The 16,693-nt window shown below is 43.6% G+C and overlaps 1 protein-coding gene across 1 annotated transcript in view; it reads left to right on the forward strand.

The window, feature by feature from the left end:
* The window catches only part of cacna1c (calcium channel, voltage-dependent, L type, alpha 1C subunit), a 1,035,639-nt gene that overhangs the window by 366,778 nt on the left and 652,168 nt on the right, over nucleotides 1–16,693 (forward strand). Inside the window, exon 5 of the mRNA XM_080190924.1 lies at nucleotides 2,488–2,627. Within this exon, the coding sequence (XP_080047050.1) occupies nucleotides 2,488–2,627 (140 nt within the window). The remainder of the gene's footprint in view (nucleotides 1–2,487; nucleotides 2,628–16,693) is intronic.

Consider the following 16,693-nt stretch of genomic DNA (forward strand, 5'->3'; position numbering starts at 1 on the left):
GGGGGTTCTTGACATTGCTTCGTGGGGAACCAAACCACCTTTTATCTTCCTTGGAAGTTGGAAGATCAAAATTCAAAACTAATTTTTCACCAGTATGCTTATTAAGTTTCCCACTGCCACAATTCTCACTGCTGGCAGGAGCAGGAGATTCTGTTCATTATATTATTATAGCATTTGGAGAATGAAAAGAAAATACACAAATGATGTTAAAATGGATAAAAAAAACAAAAAGGTATCAGCATTAAAAAAACTCTAAAATGAAGATTTTTGATTTTTAATGAGTAAACCTGTGGAATTTTTTTCACTGTTACACACCAAGTTTCTTTTCTCCCATTCTTGAGAGCATAATTTTTTTTCACTGATTTATGATTCAACAAATGATTCCTCTGGTTCAGGTCAGCAATTGGTCAACAATTCTTTCTCTGGTCCTTTCTATGTACAGATATTTTTGAAGGCTGAGGCTCATTAGCAGTGGGAAATTTTTAAAAATACATTAGCATGCCATGTGTACTCATTAAAATTTAACTTTGCTGGATTAAATTGTACCTTTGGAATTGATTTACAGTTGGATAAAGGTGGCATGCAGCAGATGAGGTAGCTTTCCTGATGAATTTAGGCTGACAAGGAGCAGCTTTTCATGTATGTGGAGCTTTGTTATTAAATTTGACTTCATTCTTGAAGTTACAAAGCTAATGTGCAGAGTGGACAGGGTAATCCCTTAATCCATCTCCTTGCTTGTTCCAAAAACTAATTCAAATTGAATCCAATTCATGGTCCCCTCACAAGAGACTTCCAAGATTGAAGCTTGATTTGACATGATCTTAGCCAAAATGCTAAGATTGAATGTGGTGAAGGGAGGCATTGATGAATTGCGATCAGGTGGCAGCTGTAAATGGAATGGAAGCATGCCTGACTGAAGGAGGTAGGGAGGGAACAAAGGATGTGGCTGTGAAAGGTGAATGAGGCATGGCTGACTGAAGGAGGAAAGGAGGTTTGCTCTGTGCAGATTCAGGGAGATTCAGGGAGGGCAGAGGAACAAAACTGGACTATGTAGGAAAGATCTATGTCCAAGGAATGCATATTCCTTAACCACAGCCAGACTGATGCTCTTGGATAGTAATGAGTGGATATTCGTTCTGATACTATTTACATACTGTGCCCAGACCTGTGACCCTGTGAAGTAAAGGCAATACTGGTTACTCCTGACAATCCTGCCACACTTTTGGCTGGATTCTGCCCTCTGTGCATCTAATTGGTTGGCCGCCAGCCACTCTGCTGCCTCTGAGTGTAAATGCCACAGGCTTCTGGTCCTCCCTTTGTTACCATCTCATAAAATTCAATTAAGCCCTCGAATCATGACTTCCATTCCAGAAACCTTGCTAAGATTTTCTAATAGCCTCTGTTTTTTCACGTATTTGTAATAGTCCAGTTAGTGGTTCTTTTTTATTTTGGAACTCCACTGAAATCTTTCTCAAAGAAATCCTCATCACCCTTTATATTCCATAATGTCCCTTTGTTTCCTGGTGCAGGCAAACAAAAGCTCATCACAACTATTGATCAGCTTTATCCCCATTGTCCTTTTGACCAATCTGGCCAGATTTTGCCTGATACCATCTCTATTCTCTGGACAGTTAGTTACTTTTATACTCGGTATAATTTTTCTTGTTTAATTTGGCATAGGAGATGACCAATTTTTCTTGTTTAATTTGGTATAGGCGATGACTGATTAAGTATTTTGGTTTTATTTTACTGTGTGTCCTTCTTTTGATGCTGAGGACATAGTTGACTCCTTCCCATAAAAAGTGATTTTACATATATTTGATTTTTCGTTAGTCTTGCTATTTCCTCTGTCAACTACGTCTGCCTCACAAGTCACTATGGGTTATGTAAGTTATACAAATGAGTCTTATTTCAACTGTCAGCCATGGTTCAATAGTGGCATCCTCAATCTCCGAGCCAGATGGTTGTATGTATAAGTCCTACTGCAGAGATTTGAGCACAAAATCTAGCTGACGCTCTAAGTGCAGGGAGGCCTGCACTTTCGGAGATGCCATGTTTTGGGAGAGGCATTAAGCCAAATGTGTGTCTACTCTGATTGATGTGTAAAATCCCACAACAATTTTTGAAGAAGAGCAGGTGAATTCTTCCCATGTTCTGGCCAAAATATATCCTTCACCAACATCATTGAACAAATTATCCAATCATTATCTCATTGCTGTTTATGAGAATATTTTGTGTACAAATTGGCTGCCACATTTCCTACATTACAACAGTGACTATCCTTCAAAAGCGTTTCAACAACTGTGAGTACATTGGGATGTCCTGAAATCATGAAAAGGCACTTCAGCAAATTGCAACTGCAATTGAAAAGATCATTTGAATTAATCAGCTTGTAAAAGGAAATTATTTTGGCAAGTGGGCTTGTACATTTTATGTGACTATGTCCTTGATAAAGTATACTTTATGTTTTTTTTCATTCTCTCATAGGCTTTTTAGTGCTATTTTAGAACAATCGACCAAAGCAGAGGGAATTAACCCAATTGGAAGTAAAGCTGCTGGATTTGATGTCAAAGCTCTAAGAGCATTCAGAGTCCTACGACCATTACGCCTAGTGTCTGGTGTTCCTAGTAAGTACTTTGACAAGGTGCAATTGCAAACTATAGGACCCAAGTCTACAATGGAAGACTTTGAATTGCATCGCCTTTTTTTATTGTTTTATTAAACTAATTCTAAAACCAATGTCACTATATCAAAAAAATGATAGAATTACACTGAATAGCCTTTGGACAGGGAAGTGAGCAACCAACTCAACTGATGACATCAGTGAGGGCTGAGCTATTTTAACTCCAAGGCCCAGTTGCATTTACTTGGCAGGCTGCCAATCAACTGAATCAGGAATGGGCAGCCTACCAACTTTCTAGCTGGGACTACCACTGGTGATCCAGAAACCTATTTAAAGCATGAATACACTTTTAATGAAAGGTTTACATTCAATGTCTGGCAGATCTTTTCATAAAGGAATGAGTCACAAGCCTGTCCCAAGTTTTCAGAATGTCCTCTGGAGGTCTTGGTGGAACAGATGAGGTCATACAGGGACATTTGAATTCCCACAACTGAGAAGCAAAGTCATAATTCATATTTATATTTTATGCCTGGAGAGAGATGGCAGAGATAGTGGGCCCAATTTTACCATTGCATTGCGCCCATTTTCGGGCGCGAAAACGTTGTAAAGTTGGGTGTGAGGCCATTAACGCGATCCGCGCCCGCATCTGCGCAGATTGACACTTTACCGAAAACCGGGAATGGTGGTGATCTGCTTCATGCCCAAAATGGGCGCATTTAATTTGAATTAATGAACTATCTGCCCAACTCTATCAGCATTTCCCCCTTTACCAACGCGTTTGCCATTCCGGAAGTGCGCCATAAACGACCTGCTAAATAAATGTCTGAATCGGGTGCTCCAGCTGCTGAAGAACGCGTTCAGTGTTTCCAACGGTTCTCTGATTAAGAACAGTGGTGGGGGGGAGGAAGGAGGCGAGTTAGACCATTCTCAGATGGGTGGGGGAGGGGAGTGAGGCCAGATTGTTGTCTGGTTGGGGAGGAGGGAGGAGGAGGAGGCGGGTCAGTTGTATCTCTGGCAGGGTGAAGGAGGCGGGAGAGAGCAGATTGTTGTCTGGTGGGGAGGGAGGAAGAGGTGGGTCAGATGTTCCTCTGGAGGGGGGGTGCATAGTGAAGCCAGATCAATCTCTGGGGAGAGGGGGCAGTGAGGCTAAATCGTTGTCTGGGGGGTGAGGTGGGGAGTGAGGCCATACCATTCTCTGGGGGGGGGGGGGAGTGAGGCTAGATCGTTGTCTGGGAGGGGTTGAGGGAGAGTGAGGCCACATACAGTGATGTGTGTGGCTAGTGGGGCAGGTGGGATAAGGGGGACAGTGATGTGTGTGGGTAGTGGGGGGGTGGATAAGGGGGACAGTGATGTATGTGAGTAGTGGGGGATGAATAAGGAGGTCAGTGATGTGCGTGAGTAGTGGGGTTGGTAGATAAGGGGGACAGTGATGTGTGTGAGTAGTGGGGGGTGAGATAAGGGGGACAGTGATGTGTGTGAGTCGTGGGGGGTGAGATAAGGGGGACAGTGATGTGTGTGAGTAGTGGGGGGGTGGGATAAGGGGGACAGTGATGGGTGTGGGTAGTGTGGGGGTGGATAAGGGGGACAGTGATGTGTGTAGGTAATGGCGGAGGTGGGATAAGGGGGATAGTGATGTGTGTGTACACCGTTGTTCCAGCTTTTTGCTCCCAGGTCGCTTTCTCCGCTTCCTGCGGCCCAGAAGCGATCTGACATGAGCGTGCTTTTTCAAATTTTTTTCCAACTGTGCATGCGCAGTTCACAGCTCCGATTGTTTCGGCCGTGCCAAACCCCGCCCACAGCGCAAATGGTACTGGACATGGCTGAGTGCGTATGGGGGTGCCTGAAAGCAGATTTCTAAATCAGATCTGCATGTTACCCCGATTCAGCACTTAGAATGAAAATGGTAAAATTGGGCCCAGTCAGTTCTATGAACGTCGCTCCTGAGACTGGATTCGGAGACTGGATTCAATGTCAAAAATCACTTCAGTGATCTTCTGAGAACAGCATGGGTGAGCACAGTTCTTTACTTCTCCATCTCTCATCATGATATGTTGTAACAGCCCTCACATCCCCCAGTACTCTGAAGTTTCCTCCTTTGCATCATATCCTTTGCAAGGGCACAGTATACCAACAGATTCCCAAGTTTCAAATTGCAGCATCCACAGTAATTTGCTTTTATCACTGTATACCATCTCTCGTTCTCATTCCAAACATCAATGGTAACATGCAATCTCTCAAACCTGTTCCACAACTCAGTAGATAATGGCTGATCTGTCTCTTAACTCCATCTGCCTCACCTCCACATCCTTTTGTATGTATAGCAAGCAAAAATATGTTAATTTCTACCACTTTCTGTATACTTTTTGTGTGAAGATGTGTTTTCCTACTTTTCTCTTGAGTGGCCTGACTTTGATTTTGAGGGGCCTTGTCCTAGAACAAAGAGAATAAAGAACAAAATCAGCCCGGGAAACAGGCCCTTCGGCCCAACGAGCCCGTGCTGCCATCTCAACACCACCAGTCCCCCTCTCCCCCTACGACCCCTGTCTAATGTTTTATGGCCATCCAGATTGAGGGAAACTGATCTAGGGACAATTTATTCCTGCCAATCAGCCTAACAGCACATCTTTGGGGTGTGGGAGGAAACCGGAGCACCCGGAGAAAACCCACGCAAGCACGGGGAGAATGCGCAAACTCCCACAGACACTGGCCCAAATCCATGTGTCTGCACAGCAATCAGCGATAGTCACTGAGCTGTCGTCTTGCCCAGTATCTTGTCCAGTTTAGGCGCACACTAACGACATGAAGCACTAGGCCAATCCTGAACAACCAAGAGCAGCCCCAGTACGACCCATCACGTGTATGCCCCTCGTTGGACACGAGGTGGACTGACTTAAAACCTGTGAATGAAAAGAGAAAAACATTATTATCATACCATACCCATTTACATTACCAGGGACGCCCCAATGCTAATGACCTTTATTTAGAACAATCTCCTGTATCCACCCATCCCCAACCCAGTCATGTGCCTGTCTAAGTTACTCTTAAATGACTCTAGCGTGTTTGCCTCCACCACCTTACTTGGCAGAGCATTCCATACCCCCACTACCCTCTGTGTGAAAAACCTCCCTCTAATATCTGTGTTGTACCTCTCCCCCCTCACCTTAAGTCCATGGCCCCTTGTCCTCCGTGTCTCTATCATAGGAAATAGCTTACCTCTGTTTACTCTATCTATACCCTTCATAATCTTATATACCTCTATTAGATCCCCCCTCAGTCGGCGTCTTTCAAGGGAAAAGAGCCCCAATTTCTTCAATCTTTCCTCATACCCCAGTCCTTCCATACCAGGCAACATCCTGATAAACCTCCTCTGCACTCTCTCCAGAGTCTCCACGTCCTTCCGGTAGTAAGGCGACCAGAACTGTACGCAGTACTCCAAATGTGGCCTAACCAACGTTCTGTACAACTGCAACATTAGACTCCAGCTCTTATATTCTATACCCCTTCCTATAAAGGCTAACATACCATAGGCTTTCTTCACCACACTCTCCACTTGCACTGCCACCTTCAAAGACTTGTGCACTTGCACCCCCAGGTCTCGCTGCGATTCTATATTCCTTATGGGCTTACCCTTTACCATATAACTCCCCCCTACATTATTCCAGCCAAAATGCATCACCTCACATTTATCCGGATTAAACTCCATTTGCCATGTATCTGCCCAATCAACCAGCCTATCAATATCCTGCTGTATTGCCAGACACTGCTCCTCACTGCCCGCCAATCCAGCCATCTTGGTGTCATCAGCAAATTTGCTGATCACACCACCTACTCCCTCTTCCAAATCATTTATATACACTACAAAGAGGAGAGGTCCCAGTACTGAACCCTGCAGCACCCCACTAGTGACAGACCTCCAACTAGAAAAAGACCCCTCCACTACTACTCTCTGACTCCTCTTTGCAAGCCAGTTCTCTACCCATCTAGATACCTGACGACATATCCCATGAGCTTTAATCTTCTGTACCAACCTACCATGAGGGACTTTGTCAAACACCTTACTGAAATCCATATAGACGACATCAACGGCTCATCCTTCGTCAACCGTTTTTGTCACCTCCTCAAAGAATTCTACCAGATTTGTAAGGCAAGATTTCCCCTTGACAAAGCCATGCTGCGTATCCTTAATCAGATCGCAACGCTGTAAGTGCACATACATCCTATCCCTAAGAATCCTCTCCATCAACTTACCTACCACTGACATTAAGCTCACCGGCCTATAGTTACCCGGGCTATCCCTCCTACCCTTTTTAAACAACGGTACCACGTTCGCTATCCTCCAGTCCTCTGGGACCTCACCTGTGTCCAAAGAAGAGACAAAGATTCGCGTCAGAGGCCCAGCAATCTCATCCCTCGCCTCTCTAAGCAGCCTAGGATAAATGCAATTGGGCCCCGGAGATTTATCGGTTTTAATGCCATCTAAAAGCCCTAACACTTCTTCCCTCGTAATCGATAGATCTTTCAATTGGTCTACCGCTCCCTCAATGACCGTACTAGACATCAAGCCCCTCTCCTTCGTGAATACCGACGCAAAGTATTCATTCAGGATCTCCCCCATTCCCTCTGCCTCTAAGCACAATTCCCCACGTCTGTCCCTGAGAGGACCGATTTTACCCCTAGCCACCCTTTTGTTCTTAAGATAGGAGTAAAACGCCTTTGGATTCTCCTTAACCCTACCTGCCAAAGCCATCTCATGCCCCCTTTTTGCTCTCCTAACTCCCCGCTTGAGATCCCTCCTACTCTCACTGTATTCCTCCAACACTCTCTCCGTTCCCAGCTGCTTAGACCTGACATACGCCTCTCGTTTCTTCCTAACCAGGTCTTCTATATCTCTAGTAATCCACGGTTCCCTAATCCTACCTTTCCCATCCTTTCTCCTAACCGGAACATGCCTTTCCTGCACCCTTTGCAGTTTTCCCTTGAAAGACTCCCACATGCCTAATGTGGTCTTGCCTTCCAACAGCCTATCCCAGCCTGTATCCCTAAGCTCCTGCCTAATCCGGCTGTATCTAGCCTTCCCCCAATTTAGCACCCTCCCCTTAGGACAGCTCTCGTCTTTTTCCATTCGTATCCTAAAGTAGACGGAGTTGTGGTCACTATTAGCCACATGCTCGCCTACTGCAACCTCAACCACCTGACCCGGCTCATTTCCCAGAACTAAATCCAGTATCCAGTCGTAGATCTCCTTTGTCAAGCCCTCAGCCGCGCTGCCTCCCCCTCCCTCCCCCACCGCAACCACCACCAGGTAAAATTTCTATATGCTCTATTGATTCCTGAAACCCTAAAAACCTCAATCCGATCACCCTTCATCTTCCAAATTCCAGGAAATACAAACCTAGTTTTTGTAATTTCTCCTCGTAATTTAACGCTGGAGCCCCAGAAACATTCCAGTGAATCTGTGCTGCACTCTTTCCAAAGCCATTCTATTTTTTTCATTCTTTTACAGGATACAAGTTTCACTGGAGTTTGTTGCCCAAGCCTAATTGTCCTTGATACATTCCAAAGGAAATTTCCTTCCTATAGTGCCCAGGACAGTACACAATACTCCAGATGTGATCTAAGCAAGGCATGAAACTTCCTCCTCTCCAGTCCTTTAGTTAAAAAGGCTAACATTCCATTAGCATTTATGGTTTTTTCACATTGTCAACTGCATTTTAGTCATTTGTGTACATGGACCCCCTAAATCCCTTTGCATTTATTCTGTTCCTAATATTTTTCCCATTTAAATAATACTTACATCGGTTCTTTTTTTCCACTAAATGGATGACCTTAGACTTGCCTGCATCAAAATCCATTTGATCACAATTTGCCCACTAGCTGGATTATCTTTGTAAGTTTATATCATTGTCTACACAATTTGCTGTGCTATCAATCTTAGGGTCACCTGCAAACATGGATTATAGCTTTCTATTATGAAATTTACGTCATTATTAAATATAATGACCAATTGAAGCGCCAGCACAGACCCTTGTGGAATACCAACAGTCACTTCTTTCCAATTTGAGTACATATACTCTCTGTTTTCTACTGACTAGTAATCAGAGCAATAATTTGCCTTCAATTCCATGGGTTTTAAATTTGCCTAGCAGTTTGTAATATGGCACTTTATTGAAATACCTCCTGGAAGCCTGTAGAAACTGTATTCTTAAACATTCCCATCGACAACTTGAGTTACTTGCTTCTCTTTCTCAATCTGCCCTTAGCAGCCGCTAATGACATTCTGTCCTCATAGGGTTGCAACTGTAAAACAATTAACTTGTCTAACCATTTCCTCACTTCACACCCCAGCTACTTGCTTTCCATTCAGTACCTTTTCATTCTGCTTGCATTTTGATTCTTCCTCTGTACATATGCACTACATGTCTTATACATGTATAGTCTCCTTTTAGGTAGATACTCCCGCTTTCTGCAAGAGAAAACTATAAAGAACACAAAGAAAGTAAGCAGGAATGGAAGATACACCCAGTATTATGCCCATCACCCAAATGGAGCAGATTGCTTTGAAAGTCAGTGGTCCCTAAAAGATGATGATGCTGGCGACGTAACTGAACAGATGATTACTTGTGGCTCTTTGTATAGTTCAAAATATCACAATATGTTCAGCTCAACAAATTCAGCCTGCATTATGAAGCCCACCATACGTTGCTATCCAAATTAACTCTTGCCACCTTTCTTCTTCCTCTGGGACCCTCCTGAAGGCACCTCAGAAGATGATAGTCCTTGTACAAACTTATGAATATATGAGTTAGGAGCAAGAGTAGACCATTTGACCCTTGGGGCCGTTTCCGACGTTCTGAAAGATCATGGATGATCTAGGATGGCCTAAACTCCACATTCCTCCTACTCACAATAACTTTTGCCTCCCTTGTTAGTCAAGAATCTATATACCTCTGCCTTAAAAATATTAATTGACCCTGCCTCCAATGCTCTCTAGGCAATAGAGTTCCAAGGACTCACAACACTCTGAAAGAAAAAAAACTTCTAATCGCTGTCTTAAATTAGCAACCTCTTATTTTTAAACAATGTCCCCTAGTTTTAGTCTCTCACACAAGGGAAAACTTCATTCAGCATCCTCTCTGTCAAGGCTTGAGGAAGATCTATTACATGCTCCTACCTCTCACAAGCACCAGCACAGAGATTAGCACTCTTGGTACATTAGGTAGTATGTTACTGGGGTGAAGCACACGGCACAAATGAGCAGCAGCAGGTTGTGGTGTGAGAGACAGCCCAGGAAATATTCCTGGAATGCAAGGTCACCTCCCAGATCTGCAGAGGAAAGGAGAGATTTGGACTTTAGGAGTCCAAGCTTGAAAAGAAAATTGCTTGCATTGTGCAATCAATTATATTGGTATTGGTAAACCTTACCAATTATTTTTGAAACATGGCAGAAAATATGGAGGAACCAACTTCCTGCTTGTATGGTGTTATATTGCTTCAGCATTCTATTGTTTATAAGGAGTGCAAGGCCATCACAAGAGACTTTGTAGCTAGGCCTTCATTTGAGAAAGATGTGCTAATATCTTTTGAGGCCTTGATGGAAGTTCTTATGGTTGCATTTAGAATCTGGGCTCTAAAATGTGCACATGTTCTCTTGGAAAGATTAGTGGACCACATCAATGGGCCCTTCCAAGGCTTCACTCACCTCCTGTGATTCTCTAGCTGTGCAGGACACTACCAACACTTTGCAGGACTAGCCAGATCAGTAAGCAGTTTTTTTAGAAAGGAACTGTGGGATGTGGTTGATTGGTTGGTGAATACTTTGCTCATTTATGTTTTGTCAAGGATTTGCCTCGCAACAACAGGTACAAAAATTTAAAAAGATCCATTTGACAGCAAAGAGGTCTTGTAATATGCAGACTTGGCCTTCAACCCTGTATTGTGCGGTAACTATAAGCTGCATTTGGCTCATAGGTGAATTTAATTTGGATTTTGTTTGGGAAAGAGAAGTCTTAATGAGTTCAGGGATCATAGATATATTTTGGAACAGGGGGTAATTTCTACATAAACTGTATGTGTTTAGTTATTCATGTACTTAAGTGTCTTAGAGTGTCATAATCCTTTTTGTTGAGTAAATTTGTCTTTTATTTTAGATTAATAAATATCCATTTCAAATGATTAAGCCTGGGTTAAGTGTTTCCCCAGTCTAGTGATGATACTTAAACTGCCCTTACAAAGTTTTCCTGCAATGGCTTGGCTGTAAGATTTGGATGTAACACTGTAGCATCTCTGAGAAGCAAAAGATGTTGTAGGACTCCTTGCTTGGAAAGTGGGTCCAGTATCCTGGCTGTGAGGTGCGAACTCTCTGTTTTTGAGATGGGGGTCAGTGGTAATAGTTATTCTATTTCCCCTTTTATTATTTCAACTTGAGAGTCTAATGTCCAAATGTTTTGAATTATTTCCTTTTGTGGAGCTTTTTTCTATTTTTATAGCCCCGAATCATCCAGTCATTTAGGTAAGCTGTTTCTACTAGGGGAACTTAACAGTTTTATGGTAGTCATCTAAACAATCTGTTTCTACTTCTAAAGCAATTCACACATGATTATCTTTGAATGCTCTCATGCCTTTGGAATGCTCTGAACATTTTTAGAGGCTTGCCAGCCGCTGGAAATGTGGGCTGTTACTGTTACTAGGCAGGTTCCTACCTTTCAAGCCTTTTTAAATTCTTGTTGGAACTGTTGCCATGAGCAAATCCTTTACACTTTGAAAACTAATGTAATTTATTAGTGATAAGGTTTCATTGACTGTAATAGTAAAATCTATTGGGCATAGTAGGATTTATTAATTGTAAGTTAAAGATGGCAGGGCAGAAGTTGTGTTGTGGCCACAGAATGTGGAACTCATGTGCACCAGTGTGATCCAAAGCAAACACATCTATAGTAAATGTCTGCGGTTCAGGCAAGTTTGGCTCAGAGTCATTGAGCTGGAGGTTGAGCTGTGGATAGTGCAATGCATCAGGCAGAGGGGAAGTTATCTAGACACTTTATACCAGGAGGCAATCACACATTTAGGGTAGGATCTAATGATTTAGGTTGTGGTCAGGGATAGAAGGGTGTGACTGAAATTCAGGCACGATGGAAAGCAAGAAGGTAGAAGTGAAGGAGCCTCAGCAGTTGTCCAACAGGTTTGCAGTGCTTGCAACCTGCAAGGATGGGAATGGGGATTGCAGGATGGATGACTATGTACAGGAAGCCATTCAAACAGGAGTATTTATTAGGAATATTGTGGTAGTAAAGTGTGTCAGAGGAATAGACAAAGTTCTCTGCAGCTGGGAGTGAGCCCAGAAGGCTATGTAGCTTGCTTGGTGCCAGTGTTCAGGATATCTGCTCAGGGTTGAGAAAGAACTTGCAGTGGGAGGGGAAGGATCCAGTGGTTCGTGTGATTGAATTTCACATTCAGTTTGAGTAATGGATGGGGATGGATCTAAGCTTAAATTTAAAAAGGGCATTATGAAGATAGAATTGGCCAAATGAATTAGGAAATTACATTAATGATAGGTGAAAAGAGATGCAGTTGACAGCCTTTTAAGGAGATATTTAATAACATTCCGCAAAGATACATCCCAGTGGGAATGAGAAACTCTGGGGGAGGAACACACCACCGGTGACTAACTAAAAAGTTAAGGGTATTATCAAATTGAAACAAAGTTATGCAATTCCATAAAGATTAATGGCAGGTCAGAAGATAGGACAAAACATTAAAAAAAACAAAAAATAACTGAAATAGGAGGAAATAGAGTATGAAAGAATATAAACAGTAAGAGTTTCTGCAGGTATTTAAAAAGGAAAAGAATAACTGAAGTGAGTGTAATGGAAGGTAGGCAATGGTGGTTGAATTGAACAGATATTTTGCATCTGTGTTCACTGTATAGAATACGAATGACATTCCAGCAATAACTGTGAATCAAGAGGTGAAAGGCAGTTGAGGAACCTAGGCAAGGGCACTGAGAAAACTATTGGAAGTAAAATTTGATATGTTCTCAGTTATTGATGGACTCCATCCTAAAGTCTTAAAAAAAAGACTGTTGAGATAGTAAATACATTGGATTTGATTCTCCAAAATTCCTTAGATTCTAAAAAGGTACCATGGAATTGGAAAGTAGCAAATGCATCTTCTCTATTCAAGAAAAGAGAGAAAAAAAGAAGCAGGAAACATCAGGCCAGTTAGCTTAATACCTGTCACAGGGAAAAGCTGGAATCTACTAAGAAGATAATAGCCGTGGACATGGAAAATTTCAATGTAATCAGGTAGTCAACATGGTTTTATGAATGGGAAATCATGTTTGTATTTTTCCTTGTTATTTCACAATAATTTTATCTCTAATTGCCCTTGAGAAGGTGGTGGTGAACTCTTGCCTTGAACTACTGCAGTCCATGTCATACAGGTATACTAACAATGCTGTTTGGGAGGGAATTCCAGAATTTTGATCTAGCGGCAGTATCGCTATATCTAGGTTACCCCACAGGATGCATATCAGTGGTGGAGGCAGACAGCTGAGTTCTGCCCCCCATAGCTGGAGATGCCTTTGATGGGTGTCCCCTGGGGGCTAGGATCTGGAGGGCCTGGCAATATATACATATGTAGCCATGCCATTTTGTTCAGCCTGCTGTCCGTGAAGTACCCTGGTGTCAGGAAGGGGAGGATTTGGAAGGGCTGGGCCATTTAGAATGGCCAGAGTCTCCTGGATGGAAGGCCTAGATATGGGCTCCAGCCCTTCCTCCTCTCTTGGGGTCCCCATGGGTCCCTGGGACACTGCATGGAGGGGGGGGGTAGTTGGAGTGAGCTCCAGAAGCCTCTGCATCACCAAGCATCCATGGTATGAGAACCCTCAGCGATGACTCAGAGTCTGGACCAAGTTCTGCATTCTCTCAGTGATGGCCTGCTGTGACTGTGCCATGCTCTCAAGCCCGTAGCCATGCCCAGCTATGTCTCGAGCATGCTCCCAAGGACCTCAGCCATGGTTCTGTGAGAGTCAGACATGCCTTGGACCCTGCCAACCATGGCTAACATTACTTGCCCCAGGCTTTCAACTGCGGGCAATGATCCTTGCAGTATTGGTCTGGGTGCCATGCAATGCTGGATACTATTGAATGCATCTGAAGGCTGTGGGACTCTTCCAAACAGCCTTACAATTGCTGGAATGTTGCTGACAATCCCTTCTGCAATCCCTGGTTCTGCCTTTGCGTCTCCAGCAGTTGGAGCCAGTTGTTTCCTTGACTCCAGCAGATCTCCAGCTGCCAAACCTTTGGGCATTTCCACCTCCACCTGACGTGTATCAATAACTGTGTGGTGCACAACAGAAATAGACCCAGAAGCCTCACCGTTAACATGCCATATTGTTGTGTCTGTATTTGTGCTGGTGGATGGTGCATGTGTCAGCTGGTAAGAGGTTTCCTTGGAGCTTTCCTCTGAGGTGCTGATGGGGTTCTCAGCAGGGTGTGGGGGTGGGGGTGAAGGGGGTGGGGTGGGGTTGGTATGGTGATGATCCCAGACAGTCCAGTCTCATTTTGCTTGATTGGCACCCAATCCACCAAGGTAAACATCCACTACCTTCACCACTGATGTACTTCTGAGCTCCTCTATGCCAGTGTCTGCTGGCCCTCCCCCCGAGCAGTTGCAGCTGCAGGAGCCATGTAGGCCCACAGTGACAGACAGCTTGTGATGGTTTCCTCATCACCCACCGGACCCCTCACTGATCTCAGGCAGAGTGGTAGTGGACATTAACTCCTCACTAACTGGAGCGCCCAAATCAGACTTTTGTAGAGCATGTCTGTTTCCTGCTGATTCTGGATGGGCGAACACAGTACTAAAGGAGGAAGTGCCAATAAAGTTGGACATGCAGCCCATTAAGTCAATTGAAATGCTTTTAAATGGCTGTCACGCCTGTTTCAGACACGGTCCCAATTGTGGCTGTTTTCGGGCCTTGGTAAAGGAAGAATTGGTGCGGAGGCGGGCACAGATCGCGCTACGCCTCATGCCCGACTTTACCAAGTTTTCACGCCTGAAAACAGGCACAACTTGATGGTAAAATTGGGCCCAATGTGTTTGATGAGAACACAAACTTCCTTCCCAGAGAATCCTCTGCCTGGCATATGCCAGCCATTGATCTTTGAGATGGTAGTTCCTTGAGCACAGAACCCTTCCAGATACCACCAGCTGAATCTGAGGCTTACATCCTGGAGGGCATTCCTATATTCCTGCTACCCACAGTATTTAGTAGTGATTATAATATGCTATTTATTTGGCATAATTGATTGAAATACAAATGTAAAGCTCAGAAAAGACAGGTGAACGTCCTCATTAAGTCAGTGTTATAGGTATGTTTTTACAACCACCCACATTCCCCTGTCTCAGCTTTGTGGTCATTATTTTTCTCATTATACACTTGACATTCATCAAATATCTGATTAATTTTCTTAAATAACAATACTATTCAGTTAAACCGCTCAGGCAAACTTAGATGACACCTAAGAATTCCTTGAACGGAGAACCCTAAGAATTTACATAATGCAAATTGATGATAGGAATATAAATTAATTGCTATTTATGTACATGGTTTGTACAGTGCTGAAAAACGAGGCATGCTGCCAAAACTACTCATCTTGCATTCATCAGGACAGATTCAGGCTCCACCTGCCATCAAATTCACTTCTGAAATGTTACAGTTGAATGAACTCCCTTTCTTTGACATGCTAGTTCAGAAATCTGCCAGTGGGTTCACTAATACAGTCTACTGTAAATCCATCTTCAATATATATTTTCGGATCCCTACAGTTCCATGTGCTACTTGTAACTTGTAAATAGGGCCTGGGCCATTTGCTCACCATGCAAGTTTGATCAGACACATCAAAGCTAACCGGCAGGCAATGGCTATCCTGATCAGATCGTTGCTTTCAGTATATCTTGCAAAACTCATGAATGGGCCCAAGGCCAGTAATTTCAGTGCTTAAAAGTGGCCGGTCTCCCACAGATCAGTAACACTATTCAGTTTAACCTCTCAGGCAAACACAGATGATGCCTGAAAGGGTAAGGTGTCTCAAACTTTGAGCAACATGTGAAGCTAGCCATTTCACATTGCTCTATGCATAGCAACATAAATGCGTTCTCCACTAACAGGCTGCCAGCAAGGCAAAGAGGTGTTCTGCCTACCTCACAAATGAAGTAATGTGGTATATGAATTACAGTGATGTTATGTGACAGACAGTATAGCACTATTCTGTCCAACAATTGGTTGATATTGTCTGTGGATGTGGGGTGCAGAGATCAGTTACGTTACGGAGGTACACACAAGATTTTATAACAATAACAGGAGGTTTTCTTTTTAGGTATGTATTGTACAGGTTCTGAATCCCCAGTTGTCAACAGCCTGTGGCGACTCCAGTGATGTCACAGAGTGATTACATGACCATCCTCTTAAAGAGGTTACACCACATACAGTAATCCCCGAATACACAACATCCCTCCTCCATACTTCTAAGGCTCCCCCACTCCCCAGATCAACCAAGGAGGTATTAACATCACCAATCAATTGGAGAAGCAATTAAGAGGCCGCTGCGCCCTTGCTGGCTGCATCTGTCATGTTGTCACATTACTAGGTATTTCTTCCCTTGCATGAGTTATGGTATTGCTCACGTTAGGGGACCTTGCAGCGGTGATAAGATTACTAGTCCTTTTGGGCTTGCCTGATACTCCGATAATAGCAGGCCAAATATCAGGACTAGAGGGGGTGGTTCATCTCAAGGTGGTTTTGGCAAGCTACTGTGCAACTGGTCAGCATGGCATCTCCAAACCAGTTCGTCTTTGGTTTGGACCATGGTTCAAACTGGCCCCGTATCATACAAGACATTTGCAGGTACCCACTTCTGGTTAGTATAGCTGCACACTAATACTTGCTCCCTTTGATGAAACAAGATTATGGAGTCAGAATCATAGTCGTAGAGTCATAGAGGTTTACAGCATGGAAACAGGCCCTTTGGCCCAACTTGTCCATGTTGCCCCTTTTTTAAACCCCTAAAC

The sequence above is a fragment of the Carcharhinus amblyrhynchos genome, chromosome 6 (assembly GCF_965287045.1).
Source record: "Carcharhinus amblyrhynchos chromosome 6, sCarAmb.v2.hapA, whole genome shotgun sequence".
Taxonomy (NCBI): domain Eukaryota; kingdom Metazoa; phylum Chordata; class Chondrichthyes; order Carcharhiniformes; family Carcharhinidae; genus Carcharhinus; species Carcharhinus amblyrhynchos.